The 22,929-nt window shown below is 40.1% G+C and overlaps 2 protein-coding genes across 2 annotated transcripts; both read right to left on the minus strand.

Annotated features, from left to right (window-relative positions):
* Nucleotides 1–13,860: 13,860 nt before the first annotated feature.
* Nucleotides 13,861–15,234, minus strand: LOC127078681 (uncharacterized). The gene has a single exon (XM_051019115.1). The coding sequence runs from the start codon at nucleotides 15,232–15,234 to the stop codon at nucleotides 13,861–13,863; it is 1,374 nt and encodes a 457-aa protein (XP_050875072.1).
* Nucleotides 15,235–15,374: 140 nt separating this feature from the next.
* Nucleotides 15,375–16,706, minus strand: LOC127078682 (uncharacterized). Its single transcript, XM_051019116.1, has one exon. It carries the CDS (start codon nucleotides 16,704–16,706, stop codon nucleotides 15,375–15,377), a length of 1,332 nt encoding a protein of 443 aa, XP_050875073.1.
* Nucleotides 16,707–22,929: the final 6,223 nt, after the last annotated feature.

The raw sequence follows: 22,929 nt of genomic DNA on the forward strand, positions 1-22,929 counted from the left end.
CAGCATAACTTCTACAATACTTGACCATTTTCAATGATTCAAAGCTCAAAGAGTTCAGCGTGAAGAGATCTATATAAAGCATGGCATGATTTTGAGAAATGGGAGAGTCGAATTCTTACCAAATCTGAAGCACAGTTGTGATTTCGTGGTTCTTTGGCCTCAAATAGCTGAAACAGATGTACAATGTTGTTCCAGAAGGTGAATGGAAGTAGGAATTTGGCTCAGCAATGTTCAAGACAGCTCCAAACCAACTCTGCCATGGAAGAAGGTTGATGAAACAGTGCTTGGTAATGGCTTGCAGTTGTGATATAACCCTTGTTAAAGCTTCCAAAAGGTTGGTGTATCATGAAACAATTGAATCCAGCTCGAGCTCTTTGAAGGGTTTCAGCAAAAATTCAAAATGAAGAAAATGAGAGCTTTGAGAGTAAGAGAGTTTTGGTCTGTTTGTGTGAAAGTGGCTGCTAGGGCTTTTGTTCAGCAGAAAATGCAGTATATATATGCTGTTTAATGTTGGTTTAAGTTGGTTAATGGAAATGGTAATTGGAATTAACTTAAATGAAGTATTTTTGGTCATTTGCTAAAATCCAACCAAGTTTGTATGGGGTGTAGGAGGCTGCACAAAATTGGGCCCTAGACAACTTCCAAACATCATTTTATAACTCTTTCAATTGGTAGAAATGGTTGGAAATAGTTATTTTGAAAGGTCATTTTTTACCTCACTTAATTAAATTCAAACCACTTCAAAAATGCCATTTTGATTGGTGACCTTTTGGTGAATTATGATGGAAGATTTGGATAGAGCACATCAAATAGGACTTGTAGCAAAAAACCCCACCCAATTTGGCCAAATGGTTTGGAAGATATGGCCTTTTGAAGTTCAAAAATTATTGAGAATGATTTGATCATAACTTGCCAACAATAGATGGGAATTGAGTGTTCTTGGACTTTTTGAAAATGGGAGAACAATATATTCAACTTTCATGTTGGACAAAAATTCATTTGAAGCTTGTATGATGATGTAATGTTGAGGAGAAAAAGTTTCCATTTTTGGCAAATTCCAATTACAGGCCAACTTTCTATTTTGGGAAATTTCTTGTCTGACTTTATTTTCTTCACTGTGGATGTTTGACATGTTGTATGAGGCTTATATGAACATGAATGAGACCTCTCAGACCAATTCCCACCATCAAATCACTGATTAAATGCACAGTTGACCAAGGTTGACTTCAGTTGACTTTGCTAGGGTTTTGCTTGACTGAACCATGTTCTGATGAATTCTAAGCCCCTACCACTTGATATCTTGATCCAAAATGATGTCACAACTCATATGAACTCTTGATGAATGATCATGGTGCCCAAATTCTGCAAGAATGGCCACCATCTATCTCAATGACTGACTTTGACTGATTTGACCTAATTGGCTTCATCTGCAAGTAACATGGTTAGATGACAATATTTTTGTACCTTTGGTTAATAAACAGATGAAAAGCAATGACATACAAATGCAAAACATGCTTGGTGATCAAGAACCACACTCACAAGATAACCCACCCACTAGGAGGGAAGCAAAGGTATGCAATGATCCTTGAGGCAATGATATGGTATGATATGATGCCATGAGGGATCTTAGGGCCAAAATTGGGGTCTTACAGCAGCACATGAGAGTCCCTTGCCTCTTCATAGTACGGGTGTGAAGGGAATGCAAAATGTCTCCAAGCAAGGTAGGTACAGGGTTATGAGTGAGAAATATCTTAATAGCATTCATGTCTATGAATTGGTCTGGATTAGGGAATAACACCAAACCATAGATTAGTAATGCTAGAACATCTTCGAAAGCATGGACATTCATAACTTTGAGGAATTCTCGGGCCTTATTTATCAGAAATTTGGCAAGTAAACCCTTGACTCCACTTCTTGTTACCCAATTAGTTTCAATGTCGGACTTTGTCATGTGTAAAGCCGCGGCAACTTCCTCAGACTTCGGAATCTTCTCTAAACCACTGAAAGGTGTTTGATCAAGGATAGGTATCCCAAGCAGCCTGGAGAATTCCTCTAACGTGGGCACCAACTGATAATTTGGGAAGGTGAAGCAATGATGTTTAGGATCGAAGAGCTGGAATAGAACTCTCATCATATCTTCTTTGAACCCAGTGGTAACCAAATTGAGGAGATAACCATGTTTCTTGATGAACTGAGCCTGATCAGGAAGTTCTGACACTAAATTCTTTAGTTGAGGAGAGATTGCTACAAAATTAATCCGGACAGTCTTCCTGGAAGCCATAGCCCTGTTAAATAGAGCAAAGTCAAATCCCTAAGTCCTTGAAATGGTTAGTACAATGCCATGATGTTATGATGTTATGATGTTATGATGTTATGATGTTATGATGTTATGATGTTATGATGTTAAGTAAATAACAAGCACAAGCAAGTCACACAACCATCATTCCTAAGTTTCAAGGCTTGCATGAGTTCCATAGGTAAGTACCCTCCCCACTGAAGTTTGGTTGGTTCCACCTGTCCTAGAATAGTAACCAGGTTCTAAAAGGATCTCCAATCATTGACCTTCCTTTAAGTCCACTTCAGTGCAACACCAAGTGGTTGACCAAAGCTTCCCTAAAGTCTAGTCTCGAGGAGTGTAGTATCGAGTCTCAACCAACCCCAGTCGGAACCGAGGTCAGTTATCTCACTACTTTCTAATGGCCAGGATGAGTCAATTAGGGTTCTAAAGGTCTGGTTAATGCTTTGATGACACCACGCAGACGCCAAATTTCTCCTCAAGTAAACATGAGGAACATCAGGACATCCAAAGTGTCACATTAACCGTAGCCATCATTTTAACCATTCTAGTATACGCCGGATAGTCGTGATGATCTATTGCTACTTACCTAAGGTACACTAGATCCGGGTGTAGGATCTTTCACTCAAGCACAATATACCCAAGCAATCCCTTAAAAGACAATTCAAATAAGTGATTTTGTTTTTTTTAAGGTAACCTCTCTTTGTTCTCCCCAGCAGAGTCGCCAGTTCTGTTATACGGTGAACTGACTTTGTGTGTTTTTGCTTTGGGAAGCAAATGTCGCGGATAGCAAGAGGTGCCACCGACTTTTCTTTTATCCAATAAGGAAAGGTGGAAAAGAACAGGAAATACCTTGATTAGATTTTGGGTTCGGGAGGTACATTATACAAAGGGAAGGTGTTAGCACCCTTTGTATCCATGGTTATCCATGGGATCTTAATTGCTGGATCACTTATGTTTTTCTTGTCTGAAAAAGTGTTTGTGAACTGCTTAGAAAATGTTTTGAAAAGAGAGTTTAGCTTTGTAATGCATACCAAGTGGTGAATGTATACCAAGTGGTGATTTTCTAGTATGAATGTATAACTTGGCAATGATTCTAGTATGAATGTATACCAAGTGGTGATTTTCTAGTAGATGTTTTGCAAAGTGTGATGTATGAAAAATGTTTTAGGTTGTGGGTCAGCAATTAAGAGTTATACCTACCCAAGGTCTTTATGGGTATTTCCTATCCTTATGAGGGTAAAACTGTCCTTACTATTGAGAAGTAAGTAGTTTTATCCTTTGGATGTAAAAGGGACATCGTAGGATCATCGATTGGTCATTGAAGGCAACATTTGTAAGGATACTTTAGCATTCGAAGGGACAATCATCATTTAACCGTAGGCTACAACGACGGGTCATCGAGGGATAAAATCATATATTCGTAGGCAACATCCGAGGGACGATGATTTATTTTATAGGGACATGATGATTTAATCGAAGGGTCTTTGCTAAATGTATCCCCACATTCGCGGGACATGACCATAATACCGTAATACCGTAAGGCAACAAAGAGAGGTCCAAGATCACATATTCAAAGGCAATATTTTATAATCAATTAGGTAATTAGGATGAATCTCCACATTAAAATCAATTAAGTAATTAGGATGAATCTCCACAAGGGTATCCCACAAATAAAGTGGAATACCTAGCCCGCTACCTTTTCCGAGAATATGGGAACCCTTACAAAATTCAGCAAACAAGTCAGAATACCAAATCAGGGTGCAATCGAGAATTGCACCAAACAAAAGGAATCACAACAGTAATGATGTCAGGTAAACAATGCATGGTGATAATAAAACATGTCAGATGAGCAAAGATCGGAACAGAAAAGTCAGCGACTGTCATGTTCGTTGCTGCCTCGCCTAGCGAAGGCCTAGCGAACTCTCACTATATGTTCGCTTAGCGACGTGCTAGCGAACGGCTGCGGGTTTTGAATTTTAGAGCAGTACGATTTCAGCAAGCTCCAAACCCTATGGCATTCACTACAGCAATTACATGGTTAAACATTCAGGATCTCTATGCATACTTAAATTCACACGCAAAACCTCAAATATACTTATGAATTTAATTATAATATCACATGAAAATTGGGAGCATAAAGCGGTAATAGTAATGCAAACCTGTTTGCAATTGAATTGCAACCTTGAATTGGCAAGTCACTCTTAGGGTTGGCGCCGGATTGAGTTGGGCGGACGTAACCTTTGTGCAGATGAGTTTTCCTTCAGGGTTTCCTTTAGGGTTGCTCTGAATTCTCTAGGTTAGCCTCCAGGGTTTGCTGTCTGTGGGTGTTTGCCTTTCTCCCTCCTCCTTTTCTCCTTTTCTCTGACTGAAGTGCTGGTATTTATAATGCTTTTTGTGACCTATTGGGCTCAGAATGAAGCCCAAAATTTCTGGTATTCGCACGCTTCTCTAGGCGAGTGGTGCAGCGAAGGGTTCGCTAGGCGAAGGATTTGCTCGCCTAGCGAGCAAGCCAGTTTAGGCCCTTTTCTGGATTTGGCCACCTGTATGCTGGGTCTTTGTTCCCCTAAGATCAATGTCTTAAAAATAAGTTGGAGTGCCTTGAAAAATGCCTTGAAATATTAACGGGCAAATTTTGGGGTATGACAGCCGGCTGTGAACAAATGACCGTTTTGCCCTTCATAAGCTAAAGAGCGCACCACGCGATATTTCATGCAAAAATCAACCAACTACAAGAACTTGTTAGTAACTAGTTAAATGCAAAAATGCAACAGAATGCGAGATGATTCGACTAATCTTAGGGCAAAATTTGGGGTATTACAGTTGCCCCTATTTAAATAACTTCGCCAAATGATTTGAGCGACGTAGGCTCGAGAAATCATGGTGAAAGGGATTTAAATATAGATAACCGAAAATTTTGCCCTTAGATGCAGTGATATGCAATGCTATGGACAAAACAACAGACTATAATGCTGACAACGCCATGAATTTAGTATGATGCGTATGATGGCATGATAATTGCAATGATTCAGACGACACTATGACATAAGTAACAGACGCGACAAATAAACCACCCTGGGGAATACGACACGCGGGGATGACAACACGACACTGGGGAATTCTAAAACGATGGTCAACTGGTGCGAGCGCGACCAATTGTCACTTTAGAGATAAACGGTAAGAAAAGGGATCCTCAAATGGAGATGGCACCGGCGAGACGGCCTCCACTGGGCGGAATATCTAAGAGTCATTGTTCAACAGGTTCAGGCGTGATCGGTTGATACTTCTAGGATAAAGAAATAAAACTGGATCTGTACGACTGTAGGATCGAATACCAGACTGCCAGAGCATTGAGCACAAAATAACATCTGAGCTTCTGGAAACTTTCCCTCGTGACAGGATCAAACGGAATTTTGGGAATCCGTAACAAAATACATAGGGTAAAACCGGTTGTATGCTAAAATAAATGGACTTTAAATAGGAAATGCCCTGATAAGCTTCTCGGGAGAGAACTGTCACTTATCGTTGGAAGGGACTTAGATGCCAAAACTGGACAAGCTCTCAAATAAAGAGACTGTTGCTTATCTGAGGATAATAGGCTGGAAATTAAAATTAAACCTCTTCACATCTCAGGTTTGTGCTCCCTGATCACAATTCGGTTTCTTCTTTTACTAAAGGATAAAACGAACTTCTTCATAATTCAAGATTTTGTGCTCTCCTGAATATGATTCAGCTCCTTCTTTTACTAAAGGATAAAACGAACTTCTTCATAATTCAAGATTTTGTGCTCTCCTGAATATGATTCAGCTCCTTCTTTTACTAAAGGATAAAACGAACTTCTTCATAATTCAAGATTTTGTGCTCTCCTGAATATGATTCAGCTCCTTCTTTTACTAAAGGATAAAACGAACTCCTTCATAATTCAAGATCTGGTGCCCTGAATATGATTCAGTTCCTTCTTTTACTAAAGAATAAAACGAACTTCTTCATAATTCAAGATCTGGTGCCCTGAATATGATTCAGCTCCTACCTCTCCTTTCTTCCTTAACGACATAGGAAATGGAAACCAAGCTGCTTGATGGAGATGGCCACTTGTTGCTACCCGTGATGAAGATAAGATAAACTTCTCAGGCGAGAAAAATGACTTATACGCCAAATTAGCGACGATAAGTTTCGCGGATGAGTATTACGTGTAGAGGTTGTAACATGTAATATAAATTGTAATGAAAGTTGCAATGAATTGATAAGCTTCTTGTATGAGAGTTGTCGTTGATCGATTGTAATGTGTAGGATTGTAAAGCGATATATCGATATGCTTCTCAGGTGAGAACAACCGCGTACCAGTTGCTGCGAGATGTACTGATAGATTTCCCAGGTGTGAACTGTCGTGTACCGACAAAGGATTGTAATGGGTTTTCTTGAAAGATAGTGCAAAATAAATGCCCATCCAGGTATGTTTATCGACCAACGGGACCGAAGTTCAATCTAGAATTGGGCTAGAAAGAATTGACAAACAAGGCTCCATTGAGGAAATAAGCTCAAATGGGGAATACCTTATCTTAGCGTGGAAAGGTAACAGAAATAACCATCGTCCACGAGGGTCGAACTCGATGGGGATTAACTGGAACCAGATAGTCTTTTATGCTTAGGGCTTACGATCTACTTGGAGAGAGCAGACAAACCCAGTTACTTGGCGGTAACAACAACGGATAAGTATAAATAGAAAACACGCAAATGCTGATGAGTATGTCCCTGTGTATGAAAATGTTGTGTAATGAGTATGCTATGTTCAGGCTAAGGCCTATGCATATACTGACAAAACCGACCCAAGAAGAGACAGGAGATGAAATAAACATCTCGACGGGTATACCCTGGCGACCTCTACAACGGTACCTCTGGCAGAACCCATTCCTGCCTCCAAAATTCCAACTTCTCTGGGGAGAAAACAATCTACTTGATGGTATAGTATCAAGACTTTCATATGGGGATACAGCGTACCTCACGGGAGAGTATGGATTATAATTAGCAGAGGAAGATGTGGGCGATGAACAATGCTTATGCGACAATGAGACTTACTGGGGAACGAAGAGATCCTTCATAGATTTCCATAAGTCAAAGCAACTGTCATTTTCAAGTGTATTTTCGAGAAAAATATTTTAAGGTTTTGAAAACACTTTTCATTATCAGCATTTATTAACAAAAGCAAATTGCATAACAAAATAAGATGGAGATAATATGCAACAGGAAAATTGAATATCAAAGGCAAATTTTATTAAAGAATGGTATCTTGCTAAAGGCATAGCTCCATGGAAAATTACAAATTGAAATTGGCAATATGGGAAAGGTTACATTGAATCCAACAACCTACTGACTTCTGATGACTAAGACTACCCAAAAACCCTGCTTCTGAAGAGAGTGATTGGATTTGGAATGGATCTTGTTTGAAAATGCATCTGCAATGCTCGGCGTCTTCCGATGCAGTGAAATGCCTTTGTCCCTAACTTTTGCCTGGATCGCCTTTTCAGGTTTTCAATCCACCGGGACACTCATTTTTGCCTAAGCCGCCCTTTCGGGTTTTCGACTTAGCGAGCTGTATATATATATATTTTTTTCTTTTAGGCATAATATTTTCGGATTGCATCGGAGTTCACAGGATGAGTGAGCTCTTCACCGTCCATGGTCGTAAGAATTAGCGAACCTCCGGAAAAGACTGTCTTAACAACGAATGGGCTGTCATAGTTGGGCATCCATTTCCCCCGCATGTCTTTGTAAACAGGCAAGACTTTCTTGAGTACGAGCTCTCCTTGGCGGAATTCTCGGGGTCGAACTTTCTTGTCAAAAGCTCTCTTCATTCGATTCTGATATAGCTGACCGTGGCACATCGCTGTCAAGCGCTTCTCGTCGATGAGATTCAGCTGGTCGTATCTGTCTTGAACCCAATTTGCTTCATCTAGCTTGGCTTCCATCAACACTCTCAATGAGGGTAACTCAACTTCGATGGGGAGAACGGCATCCATTCCATATACTAGTGAGAAAGGTGTTGCCCCTGTTGAAGTCCGAACAGTAGTTCTATATCCCTGCAAAGCGAATGGTAACATCTCATGCCAATCCTTGTAAGTCTTAACCATCTTTTGTAGGATCTTTTTGATGTTCTTGTTCGCAACTTCAATAGCTCCATTCATCTTAGGACGGTATGGAGAAGAATTATGATGTGCTATCTTGAAGGTATCACACAACTCCTTCATAGTCTTATTGTTCAAATTGGTACCATTGTCAGTTATGATCCGACTTGGAACTCCATAACGACAGATAATTTCTTTCTTGATGAAGCGGGCAACCACCTACTTGGTCACATTGGCGTAGGAAGCAGATTCTACCCACTTGGTGAAGTAGTCAATAGCAACTAGGATGAACCGGTGACCATTGGAAGCTTTTGGCTCAATTGCCCCAATCATGTCAATGCCCCACATGGAGAAAGGCCACGGTGAAGTCAAAACGTTCAACGGTGCAGGAGGAACATGCATTTTGTTAGCGTAGATTTGGCACTTGTGACACTTCCGGACGTATTGGATACAGTCAGACTCCATCGTTAACCAGTAATATCCAGCTCTTAACATCTTTTTAGACATCGCATAACCATTGGCGTGAGTCCCGAAGGTTCCCTCATGAATCTCCTGAAGTAACATGTCTGCTTCATGCTTGTCAACACATCTGAGCAAAACCATGTCGTAACTTCTTTTGTATAACACACCATTGTTGATGAAGAAACGGGATGCCAGTCTTCTCAACGTCTTCTTGTCAAGACCGGAAGCACCCTCGGGATACTCCTGTTTGAGCACATAATTCTTAATATCATGAAACCAGGGATTTTCATCCACCTCATTTTCTTCGACCACCTGACAGTACGCGGGCTCGGTCTTGCGTTCAATTCGAATAAGAGGTGCTTCATTGACCAATCTGACCTTTCACGTGGATGCTAACATGGCTAAAGCATCAGCCACATGATTCTCAGATCTCGGAACATGTTCGAACTTGATCTCGTCAAAATACTTAATCAACTCGATAATGTAGGCTCTATAAGGGATTAAATTCTCATGCTTCGTCTCCCATTTACCCTTTACTTGATAAATAACCAAGGCTGAATCTCCACTTACCTTGAGAAGTTTGATTCGGAGGTCGATAGCTGCTTCAAGGCCAAGAATGCATGCTTCATACTCTGCGACATTGTTTGTACATTCAAAGTCTAACCTTGCTGTAAAAGGGGTGAAACCACCTTTCGGATTCATCAGAACTGCGCCTATACCATGCCCACTGTAATTTGAAGAACCATCAAACATCATCCTCCACCAGAGACCCGGTTCCGGACCTTTCTCAGGACCTGGCTCTTCACAATCTCTCTTTATCAATAGGATGTCTTCATCAGGAAAGTCGAACTTGAGAGGCTCATAATCTTCTACTGGCTGATCTGCCAGATAATCTGATAAAATACTTCCTTTGATAGCTTTCTGCGGTACGTACTGGATGTCATATTCCGATAGCAACATGTGCCAACGGGCCAGCCTCCCCGTCTGAGTCGGCTTTTCGAAAATATACTTTATTGGATCCATCTTCGAAATCAATAATGTGGTATGACAAATCATGTACTGCCGGAGACGTCTGGCAGCCCATGCTAGCGCATAACAAGTCTTCTCCAAGGGTGAATATCTGTTTTCACAATCAGTGAACTTCTTGCTTAGATAGTATATGGCATGTTCCTTCCTTCCCGTCTCATCATGTTGCCCAAGTACGCAACCCATAGACTTCTCAAGAACGGTAAGGTACATGAACAATGGTCTTCCATGAACAGGAGGAATCAAGATAGGAGGCTCTTGCAAATAATCCTTGATCTTTTCAAACGCTCGCTGACAATCGGGATTCCAATCAACTGTCTGCCCCTTGCATAGCAACTTGAAGATCGGTTCACAAGTAGCAGTCAAATTAGAGATAAACCTGGAAATATAGTTTAAACGCCCCAGAAAACATCTGACTTGTGTTTCAGTCTGTGGAGCTGGCATGTCTCGAATGGCTCGAACTTTATCAGGGTCTACTTCAATTCCTCGTTGACTGACAATAAAACCAAGTAGTTTTCCAGATCGAATACCAAAGGTACACTTAGCGGGATTCAGCTTCAACTGGTACTTTCTAAGTCGTTCAAATAACTTTATCAAATGATCCAAATGGTCCTCTTCGTTTCGAGATTTGGCGATCATATCATCTACATAAACTTCAATTTCTTTGTGCATCATGTCATGGAAGAGGGCAGTCATGGCCCGCTGATAGGTTGCCCCTGCGTTCTTCAAACCGAAAGGTATAACTTTGTAGCAGAAGGTCCCCCAAGAGGTAATAAATGTAGTCTTTTCTCGGTCGGCTGGATCCATTTTGATCTGATTATAACCGGAGAAACCATCCATAAATGAGAAAACTGCAAAACTAGTTGTATTGTCGACAAGTGTATCAATATGTGGTAGAGGGAAATCATCTTTCGGACTGGCTTTGTTCAGATCTCTGTAATCTACACACATTCTGACCTTACCGTCTTTCTTGGGTACTGGGACAATGTTGGCAACCTAATCAGGATACTTCGCAACTGCAAGGAAACCTGCATCCAACTGCTTTTTAACCTCATCTCGAACCTTCAAAGACATATCAGGTCTGGTTCTTCGAAGTTTTTGCTTGATAGGCGGACAATCTGGCTTAAGTGGTAATTTGTGGACAACAATATCTGGGTCCAACCCAGGCATATCTTGATACGACCATGCGAACACATCAACATATTCCTTCAAAAGCTTTATCAACCCCTGCTTGATCTCAGCCCCAAGTATTGTACCAACCTTGACCTCTTTCTTGTCTTCGTCTGTGCCAAGATTAACCAAATCTACCTGCTCCTTATATGGTTGAAGTTCCGTGTACTCGTATTCGACCAACTTTGTCAGTTCGGTGGGTACTTCAGAATCTTCCTCACCCTCATCTTCAGCTTGATAAATGGGTGAATCCCAATCAGGAGAGACAGTATCGTCATTGGATTCAACAAGGTTTGTAATGTCACTGCATGTTGAAAGGCTTATTTTATTAAATGTTTAATGAAAATGAGAGAAGTGAAAATGTATTTTAGTTTGTTTTTGAAAAGATTGCCAATTTCATTTTTAAAGGTGAAAAAAAAAATCAGTGGAACAACTTGGAACAGAACAAAATGCATTTATTAATAATTGTTTGAAATGAAAGGTGGCCCTACAAAGCGATCCAATAGCCTTGGGCAGAGCTATGGATTTGAAAACACAAATGAAAAATTAAATTACTTTGACACTGGAAAAATAACAGGAATCTCTATAGCCTCCCAGTTGCTCAATGTTGCACTACTCTTGAACACCAGGTTGCTTAAATTGTCATCTTCATCACCATCGCTGATGGCATTAACTTGAAAACCTCCGCTGATAAACACTTCTTGGAAAATCTTCGGACGTCCTTCGGCATAGGTATAAGCTTTCTCATGAGTTGGTCTGTAACCCAACCCGTGGCGATTAGTCTTCGTCTTGACGTTGATTACCTCCCCCCCCCCCCCAACCTTCAGGAATGCCCCTGTCAATTGTTGATCTGGTACTCTTCAACGATGCAAACGATGGATTACTCTGGCCTTCTACAGTCTCCTCAACCTCCACTAAAACAGCATTAGCGATCTCAAAAGCTTGAAAAGAAGTTTCCAAAGAGTCTTCATCAGCCTCAATATACCGAAACGATGACAAGTTACTAACCCTCAAATCTTCCTCACCATGAATAATCACCAGCTTATCATCAACCACAAACTTCATCTTCTGGTGCAGGGTAGATGTCACTGCCCCAGCGGCATGGATCCAAGGTCTTCCAAGCAAACAACTATAGTTAGGGTTGATATCCATGATCTGGAAAGTAATATTGAACACATGAGGACCAACTAGAATTGGAAGCTCAACTTCTCCCATTACTGATCTACGCGAACCATCAAAAGCTTTAACAACTAAGGAGGTAGGCTTCACCACAGTTTCTTTGTAAGCCAACTTAGAGAGAACTCTCTTAGGTAAGAAATTCAAAGAAGAACCAGTATCCACGAGCAACCTTGCCAAATTATCCTCCCCACACTTCACTGATATGTGCAAGGCACGGTTATGATTCGGACCCTCTTTCGGTAACTCCTCGTTGCTGAAGCTGAGAGTGTTACAGGCGATAATGTTAGCAATTACATGATCGAACTGACCGGTCGTAATGTCCTGAGCGACATGAGCCTGGGTCAAGACTTTCTGCAGAGCAGCTCTATGCGCGGGTGAATTCAATAACAGAGACAGAACGGAGATCTTCGAAGGAGTTTGGTGCAGCTGGTCAACAACCTTATAATCACTTTTCCTGATTATCCTTAAGAACTCAGCATCCTCATCATTAGTAACAACTTCATTACTTTTATCTTTAGCAGGCACGGCCGTATTGGTGGTTGGCTCTTTAGATGGAACTTCATCAAACCGGGGTGTATAGACACGACCACTGCGGGTCATCCTTCTTGCCCCAGCTATGTTGGTTACCTCTTTAGCTTCGACCTTCATCTCTTCTCTTGGGATGACATTTCCAGATCCTTTGTCAATTGCAGTTACGTCATACTTCTAAGGTACAGCTTTGGGATCACTGAATGGAAATGGACTCGGCTTTTGGATGATCAATGGCCTAGGAGTAACAGGTTGTGGTATATTGAATACCGGTATGGAAGAAATTTTCCCTGTCATGTTAAACACCGGCACCCCGCCTCTTGGTTCGGGAAAATCGAAGATAGGTTCAACTGCAGCAACTTCTGCCTTCTTCACCTTGTTACCTACTCGCAAGAAGTCGTCGTCAATCAATTTCTGAACATCTTTCTGAACCATAACACAATCCTTACACCTTGCACAACGGATGTGAGACACAGATACCAGACCGGCTTCAAACAACTTCGAGTGGAACATCTTCAGAGGTGTCTTGATCTGGGATACATCAAGGATAAGATTCTCATCGGACGAGTCATCAACGACATTAATAGCAGCCTCATGCGTAGGCAAAGGGTTTGTCTTAACATTGGGCGATGGATCATTGAAAGATAAGATTTTCCTTTCCATCAGATCCCTCACAAGGTTTTTCAAAGCATAACAGTTCTCCAAATCATGACCTGGCGCACCCTCATGAAATAAACAATGAGCGGCGGCGTTGTAGTTTGCTGGCAAAGGATTCGGAGGCGGTCCCAAAGCTCGAGTAGTGACCAAACCGCGTTGCACTAAGTAAGGATACAACTCGGTGAACATCATCGGAATCGGTGGACAAGTCTTGTATAGTCTCCTTGGAGCATTCTGGCGAGGTTCCTGGTTCCTCGGTTGTTGACTCGCCTGAGCGTTGGATGCTTGTTGATAATTCAGAGGAGGATAAACCGGAGGCAGATAACTAGGAACCTGTTGCATGGGCTGATAAACGGGCGCTTGTGGAGCTTGTTGGTTAAAAGAAGGTGCAACATCAGCCACGTATGGCGGTGGTGCGTACTAAACCGGGTATCCCTGTGGTTGGGCATACTGTGGCGGATATTGATACTGCCTATTCCTTCTCCTATCTGAAGACACAACATGAGTCTCTCCTTCCTTCTTTCTCTGAGGATTGACGGCAGTCTTCTTAGCTTGGTCCTTCGAACTCATACTGCTAGAACCACTGGACATCCTTCCACTCTTCATAGCTAATTCAACCTTTACTCCAACAGTAACAATATCAGCGAAATTCGTGGTTACACTACCCACCATCCTTTCATAGAACTCAGGATGAACGGTGTCAACAAACCAGTCAGCTAATTCTTTATCAGTCAATGGAGGTTCAACCTGGGAAGCAATTTCCCTCCATCGCTGGGCGTATTCCTTAAAGGTTTCAGAATTTTTCTGCGTCATACTCAAAAGTTGTCTCCTGTCAGGAGCCAAGTCCATGTTGTACTTATAGTGCTTAATGAAAGCATCAGACAAATCTTGAAAAGACTTGATCCTAGATTGGCCCAATGTTAAATACCACTTCGACGAGGCACCTTTCAGACTGTCTTGAAAACAGTGGATCATCAACTTGTCATTTTCCACGTGGGCAGCCATCCTACGGTAGTACATTATCAAATGGCTTTTCGGACATGTAGTCCCTTCATAGCAGTCAAAGTTCGGAGTCTTGAACTTTGGCGGAATAACTAAACCGGAAACCAAACAGATGTCTCTAGCAGCAGCACCAAAGACCTGGTCTCCTTCCATCTTTCTTAATCTTTTATCAATAGTAACAACCTCCTCACGGAGCCTATCGCGTGGCTCGTACCCTTCATCATTATCATCCAGAATTTCATAAACAGACTCATTAAGATAAGGCTGCACATGAGTATGGACATTAGCTTGTGTGAAGGTAGGGATCGCCTTTGGAGGCTCGGGAACCAAAGGCACAGTCTGTTGAACGTTCTGTATAATGGGCATGGCTTGTTGACCACTTTGTGCAACCGGCATAGTTTGTTGAACTGACGTAACAACAGGCGGATGTATGAAACTCTGCGAAAGACCATAAGGAAACGGGTTCTCAACTGAAACAACCGGAGGATCTACGGCAGCGGTAGTGTTGATCTCAGAAACCACAGTAGGCTGAGTATCCATCTTTGCATTGATAACCTGGAGTAATTCCATAATTGTTCCTACATTCCCTCGAAGGTCTGTTAGCTCATTGTTAACGCGATCCATCTCTTGAGCGTGCCCTTCCATCCTTCTTCGAGCTTGAGCTCTAGTGTTGTATCGATTCAGGGTGACGAAACTGTTGATGAGACAACCGAGTATGACACAACCGGGAGACACATGAAATGAAAAATGTGATGCAAAATGCGAATGAAAGATTTCATGGAATTCAAGCATTTACGAATATCGCGGAATACCACTGGGATCTTTATTTATTCATTTAAAAATGGATTACAAATAAATATTCTTAAAAAATCTTAACAAGAAAATAGCTAAATAAAAGCTACGAAAGCCCTAAGGAAGCATAGTCCACGACTTCAACGAGTAGGCGGAGAGTCGGAGAAAAATAAATCCTCGTAGATTCTTCTCTTTTTGTAGGAAAGCACTTCTTCATTCTTCGCCTGCAGCTGCCTTTGTAGCTCTTCATTCTCACTGACGAGAACCTGATATTTATCTTTCCATGTTTCTGCCTCATGTTGTGCTCTCTTCAAAGTGATTTCCAACTTTTCAGCTTCGGACATGAATACTAAAACAGGTTCTCTTCTCGGAGGTAAAGGATCTTGGCGAGGATAAGGCATCTTCAGCTTGATGGCTCTTTCCCGGACCCAACGAAGATAAGGTTCCATAGACACACAATTTGGCTTTCCCATACTTTCTTTGCCCTTCTTGTGCAAATGACGCCAAGCAGATACAATCTGATCTTGAAGTTCTTTGTCACCCTTAAAGAAGATTTTCTCCACATGAACACTTTTAGGCGGTTCTTTCAAGGGATACCCTAACTGTCGGCGAGCTAGGACTGGATTGTAGTTGATTCCTCCATTAAAACCAAGTAAAGGTACGTTGGCAAAGTCTCCACAGCTGTCAATAATTAGTATTCCATCATACACACGATTATACCAAACGATGTCCGAGTGTGTCAGTGCCATGACCCTTGGTGACCAAAACCCCTTGTCAAGACTCAAAAAAGACTTGGGCAAGTGCGAAATAAACCACTTGTATAATAAAGGCACACAACAGGTGATCATTCCTCCACCATGAAAATTCCGGAGATGTATGGAATGATAAGTGTTACCCAATAACGTTGGTACTAGATTGTTCTTCATGAATATTTTGATGGCGTTAATGTCAACGAATCCTTCAAAACTTGGGAAGAGTAGCATTCCATAAATAAGCAAAGCAAGGATTGTCTCAAAGGTAGGCATGCTTAAATGATCGGCATAATATTGGGCTTTCTTGATTAAGAAATGCGTAGGTAACCCTACAGTTCTGCCTTTGGCGATCATATTGCCTTTGATGTCGGACACCTTTAAGCATATGGCTTTAGCAATGTCTTCCTCTTTAGGGTCCTTCTCTAAGAAAGGGAACGGAGACTTATCCAAAATAGGTAACCCGACCAACTGAGAGTACTCTTCTAAGGTAGGTAATAGCTGATAATCTGGGAACGTGAAACAATGGTAATCCGGATCATAGAACTGTAGTAACGTAGAAAGAAGCCCATCCTTCACTTGGATTCTCAATAAGGATAAAAGCCTTCCGTATTTGTCCTTGAACCTCTCTTGATCTTCAACCAAGGCTCCTAGCTTCCTTAGGTCATCCAACTTAAAATTCTTAAAAGAATATTTCAAGGTGTTTCTCTTATTGTAATCCATGGTAGCCTATGATGTTCATAAATAAAGTTTGAATTCCATGAGATGTGATGCGATATGATGTTTTATGGATGTAATGCACATAAACACACAAAGTCCTAGGTTAAAGGTATATGAGCGGAAGTCAAGGTCTACCCATCCCACAGAGGTATGTACTATAGGGTTAATTGTACCTGCGGAACAAGGGTTCTAAATCGGTTCCCAAAGTCATCAGTCCATCTTTCGGATATTATAAATTTCCCAGTTGACTCGGTGGTTAATAATATTCTCAAGAGAACCTCTTTTGAGTGTGGTATCGCGTAACAACTATTTTGGGATTACTCCCTCATAGTCCCCGCACTACGTCCTAGATAAGGACAAGGTGGTGGTAAGGTAACTACGGTCCCCAGTGTCATAGGCTCCCATCGAAGATAGTAAGTGTCTTTACGATTACTCGTTCAACAGAACTACCTTTCAAAAGGGCCTCAACTGAGCGGTGATTCTCAAGTCGGCTTGGTCGGGATTCAACTCCCTATAAGCTTCGTTGAATCTATCACCTCCTATAATAAGTTCACTCAAGTCCGGGTGTAGGACTTATCTCACAACAAAGATACCCCCCATAATAAATAATAGATACAGACAATAGTATAAAATATCATACAATAAACAAAATAGGGGCAACCCTTTATTATATTTATCCCCAGTGAAGTCGCCATTTTCTGTTGCGGTGGAAATACGATATCAAACTATTAATTAGCTTGAATCACAATTCTTAATTCACAACCGCTCTTTGATTTATCCGAAGGAAAAGGTCAAAAGAGGAAAAACCTATTCTTGCATCGTAAGCACAATGCGGGGAGATACCTAGGTAAGGGGTTGGTTAAGCTTAGGGAAGATACTAGCACCCTAAACACCTGTAGTACTCTACAGGAACCTTTTGTTTATTGTATGTCTTTTTATTTTTATTATCTGTTTGGAATATGTATTGAGCTAAAGGATAGAGTGACCTAAAAGAGACCTAAGGGTTAGTCCTAAGTTTACTCGACAAGACGTCACATCTTATGCCTACATATCCTGACGGGGATGGAATCAGAGTAATTGTAGTTCCCCTCGTAAAGGAGGTTAGAAACGTCTTGACTGTGGTCAAGGTTTCAATGGGGAATAAATGTATCTTAAGGACACGCTTACGGGGAGTGCGGAGACTCCAATCTCTACGTTGAATTTGTTAATAAAAATTAGGGTTGAAATTATTAGGGATTCCACGGCGGGAAGCCCTACAACAGAGTACGGCGACTCTTTGACCTAAAGCTAGGGTAAAGGGCATTTGGGTCCGTGGCGGGACGCCTAAGCTGATTAGGGTTTTGAAACATTCAAAGGGTAAGGCTATTGACTCGGCGGTCAAACGGCTAGACCTAATTCCTTCGGAAGGGAAAATAACGGTAAAACATGCAAACATGGCAAAATATTATATGGCAGAAATAAAGTGCTGAAAGTAAAGAAAGCTGTCGCGACGATCATTTGCGTAAATTACAAATCCCAAAAAAATGCAACATAAAATAAACCGCGACCATGGCCTCGCGTGAATTACATCCATGGAACAAAATAAACTGAATAAATATTAATCGGAATTTAAGCCTGATCTGAGGAGAAACACAGAGAGCATTAGTGAAAAGTTAGACAGAAATCAACGGTAAAAATGAAACTGCTAAATTGAAAGAGAAAAATACAATTTTTGAATTTTGTTATGGTTTTATTATTATTTTAAGGAAAAACCCATGTCATATTTTTAATTATTTTACAAAAAAAAAAAAGAAGATCTATTTTAATTTTAATTTTTGCATTTTAACAATAAGAAAGAAAATTAATTTTTATTTGGAAAAAGAGCTAATTCTTAATTTAAAACAAGGATTTCTAACAAGTGGACCTTTTATCCTCACCATTAATCTAACTTTAACCAACGACTCATATTGCTAATGAAACATTTTTTAAAAGCTAGTAAATTAATAATAATAACTACAGGTTATTGTTAAAACATGTTAATGGTATAAGGATATTTTTTACTATAAATTACTAAAACAAATTAGTTACAATAAACCTATATAAAAATCTACGAACTACTTGAGGAATCCCAGTTATTAAACCCCTACTAATTTTCCAATATTAATATTTTAAACAAATAGCGTTTATTATAATAAAACAATGAGTAAAACAAAAGAAAAGTGGAAGATAGTGAAAGACAGTAAAACAGAAACAGACCAAAAAGGCTAGGTTGTCTTGGTTAGGCTTTGACAATCCTTTTTCCTCTTCTTCACATCCTGCATGTGTGCATCGCAGCCATTGACGCTTTTCCGAAAGCTTATTTCCCCTTCTTTTCCATTGATGCATGCTCCTATTTCTTCTTCAATTCACTATACCTAAACACGAAACATAAAGAAATCATCCGGAAATTAGTAATGATCGAAAATCTATACCTGTTGATGGTGAAGAGCGGCCGGTGATGAGAACTTTCTGAGGCCTCTGGCTGCGGCTTCGACGGTGACGGTTCGATGGCTTTCCTTTGCTGGGTTTTGCGCCGTTTCCGTTCGGATCCTCTTCTCTTTCGTGTGGTGATGATAATGAACTCAGAAGAGTTTCTAAGCCTTCACTCCTACTTGCGCCGTCGGATCGTTATTCTCAAGGTTTGCTTCTTTTTCTTTCTCCGTTTGGGATCCGAGGTGATGATGAAGGAGCGGAGGCTCCTCTGAACCTCTGTTGTTGTTGAGCCGCTGCGGCGAGTTCTTCTCTTTGATCCCCCCTTTTTTGAAGAACCATGTGAAACTCTTATACTTTCGTTTGATGGGCCTGGACGATTTTGCGATGCCGTTGCGAACTTAACGCCTCTTTTCAGGAGATATTGGTGCTGAGTTTGACAGGATCTTGTGTGGTTTTCTAAAGTTTTTTTAGATTTGCTTGCGTTGGTTTGAACTGTTGCTGGAATGTTGTTGCTTTTTTTTCGAAAAAATACTATTGCTTGGATTGTTGAACGGATCCAGTGGATTTGAAAACTTGTTAATTAAACCGGTTCGATGGACTGGCTTTCTGAACTGTTTTTCTGAACCGGTTTCTGAATTGGTTTTGTTTGAACTATTTCAGCTTGTTGGACTTTTTGTTGGAATTGTGTTTTTTCCTAGGACGATTGGAGTTAAGGTCCCATTTGGGGCAAACCGTCCTCCTGAGAAAAATCACTTCTCAAACCGGCTTTTCAAATAAGCTCTTTTCTGTATAATCTCTTTTTGGCCAAGCAATCTCAAAATGCAATTTTCCTCTTCATCTTTCGGTGCCTTTCGATAAGAACAAACATCTGCCCTATTCTGGCCGAGGTCGCGAACCAGACACCCGATGATGATATCTTTGAGGGTGTCAAATTAACCGATTCAAATTACTTGTTTTGCTCATTTTGCAAGTTTGAAGAGATGTCGGAAAAGTCGAAGAATCGGAGTGAATAGAAATCGGACAGTTTAGTAACTTAGGAATTTTATGATTCTTTTTGTAGAAAATGTACTTTATTATTTTTGTAATTTTATGTATTATTATTTTTGTGTAAAGAATTAATAAAAATTCCTTATTTTGTGGAAAATTATTATTATGATTATGCAAAACAAAATGAAAAGCACTGCATATGCTGTTTGTTTAAAATTGGAAATAGAATTAAAATAAAACTATGAAATAAAGTTATATTTTTTTTTAAAATGCAGTTATCTAAAATGAAATGAAAACTTAAAACGGGATTAGTTATTTTAAAATGAAATAAACTTAAAATGAGATGATCTATTTTTTTAAAATGAAATGAAATATAAAATAGAATTAAATAAAATTAATTTAAAATAAAATGACGGTACAATGCAATATGGTTATCCGACTAGCTTCGCTTCCGACACCATTTCCGAGTAAAATCTCCCAACCAGATCAAACAAACCAAAGTTCCTGATTACAACTCAAAATTCAAACTTGACAGTCGGCTGTGAACAAATGACCGTTTTGCCCTTCATAAGCTAAAGAGCGCACCACGCGATATTTCCTGCAAAAATCAACCAACGACAAGAACTTGTTAGTAACTAGTTAAATGCAAAAATGCAACAGAATGCGAGATGATTCGACTAATCTTAGGGCAAAATTTGGGGTATTACAGACAAATACGGATAAATGAAGGTTTGGATCCTCGGTAGGATTTCCAGAGAATTGATTCTGTTGCACTGCCTGCAATAGCGAAGGTTTAAGTTCGAAGTTTTTCGCTTCGATTGCGGGTGGAGCAATACTCGAATGCGGCTCATCTTGTGATGGAGCAGCGTAATCTCGAAGAGCACGAGCTGGTTCAGCCATCGCTGGTATCGTCGAAGGAAGGAGATTTTTGAGATCAGAAATTTAGATTGGAGGAAGATTGTTTGTAGCACGATACTCCCGAATTCGTCGTAATAATCGGAGATATCATTCAACGTCGTTGATTCGTAAGTAGTACGGTTCGCCTTGTGAGCGAGTGTGTGGCATACAAATCAACGAAAAAGAAGGGGAAAAAATAAAAATAGTCTTAGTCTCTACAGCGTAACAGAAGAGTTACGATATCGACTAAATAAAAGTCCCCGGCAACGGCGCCAAAAACTTGATCGTGACGTTATGAGTCTATTGGGGTACTAACTGCAAGTGCACAGTCTAATCGCGTAGTTTTAAAAGATATCGATCCCACAGGGACTTAATGAATCGATATACCGTTTTTCTAGGGTTATTGCGTAAAGCTAAGGCGGATGATACTTTGATGATTAGGGGGAAAAAGTAAAACTAAATTTGGATCTAGACTAAATATTAAATAACACGGATATCGATATGTAGTTTGTCGTAATTAGGGAATCAAATCTTTGTTGGTCTTTTTCTTAATTTTAAAATAAGTCTTTTCAGTAGACACTATCAATTAAAAGTCTTTTCCTCAAACTCTCGCTCTGTTGAATCAGACTATGACTTTATATTAACGTACGCTCTCACTATTTCGTTAAATCTAAAATCACTTTTTGAAAACAATAGAATCTATAGAAACTCTTTTTGAGAAAATACTAACCGTTTAAACACCCTCGTCTCAAACTCTCGCTCTGTTGACTTAGATTATATGATTAAACTTAAATGCTTAACTCTCGTCCTCACATTTAACTTTTAAAAAATAATTTTTGAAAATAATTAGAATTCAATTAACCTTAAAAATTGCTTTCGCCCTGATTTAAAGTTAATGTTCAATTTACACTGTCCAGTTAAAAGCTCAAACCGTCGTTCTATTGATTTTAACTTCTTTATGTCTTTTACTCTCGTACAAAAACTTTGGTATTAACTCTGTAAATTGAGACCAGAAAAAGAGTGACTATATTTTGAAATAAATTTAAACCAACTCAGTTTTGATTCCTTTATTCCGCTTACTTTACATACCGATATCTAAATTAATTAGCCGGACATGCTAAACACGCATAAACAATAATCATGCATAAATACGGTCATATCAAACAAACAATAAATATAAACAACAGCACGGAGCATATGTAAATTAAAACAATAACTCAATTAATTAATGAACCTGGAAAATTACTAGAAATCTTGGTTTTATCTCCTAGCTTCGATGCTCGAACACCCCACCACAAGTCGGTTGGATTTGTTCTTCGCAATTCTCGATCAGACAGGAAAGTAAAAACAAGGAAATAAAATACTATGATCTGACGTAAGGTTAGATCCAGTAAAAATTACACAATAGTTTCCGGTGTAGAAACTATCGTGAGAAAATGGATTGAATGCTTAGGAAACTAAACTAGAAAAGAAAATAAAATAAAATGCTTGGAAATTAGAATGCTGGAAAATTTGAAAGCTGGAAAAATATTGCACGGAGTAGAGATGTCCCAATTGGATCTTTTGAGGTCTATTTATATTCATCCATAAAATAACCGTTTTCTCAAAAGTATCTTCAGTAGAGTTCCAAAGTGTCAACGAGTCAAGAGGAAAAATAGGGGAGAACGTCCTTCTGTTACGCACGTCAATGCCAAAATATAGGAGTGGGGTGTGTGACGTCCGTCACACCATGTGTTACGATTGTAACACTAGGTAAAGGGGCGTGACGCTCGGCACGTGAGTGTGGCGGTCGTCACAGCCATTTTCCTTGTTCGAAACGTGGGCTGGGCTTTGGTGAGATGCTTTTCCTAGAAAAACCTCTTTTTGCACCCCTTTTCTTTCTTTTTCACCC

The sequence above is a fragment of the Lathyrus oleraceus genome, chromosome 5, assembly GCF_024323335.1.
Source record: "Lathyrus oleraceus cultivar Zhongwan6 chromosome 5, CAAS_Psat_ZW6_1.0, whole genome shotgun sequence".
Lineage (NCBI taxonomy): Eukaryota > Viridiplantae > Streptophyta > Magnoliopsida > Fabales > Fabaceae > Lathyrus > Lathyrus oleraceus.

Bases quoted from the DNA above. Each gene is read 5' to 3' on its own strand.
- LOC127078682 (XM_051019116.1), bottom strand. From the start codon at position 16,706: ATGGATTACAATAAGAGAAACACCTTGAAATATTCTTTTAAGAATTTT.
- LOC127078681 (XM_051019115.1), bottom strand. From the start codon at position 15,234: ATGCTTGAATTCCATGAAATCTTTCATTCGCATTTTGCATCACATTTT.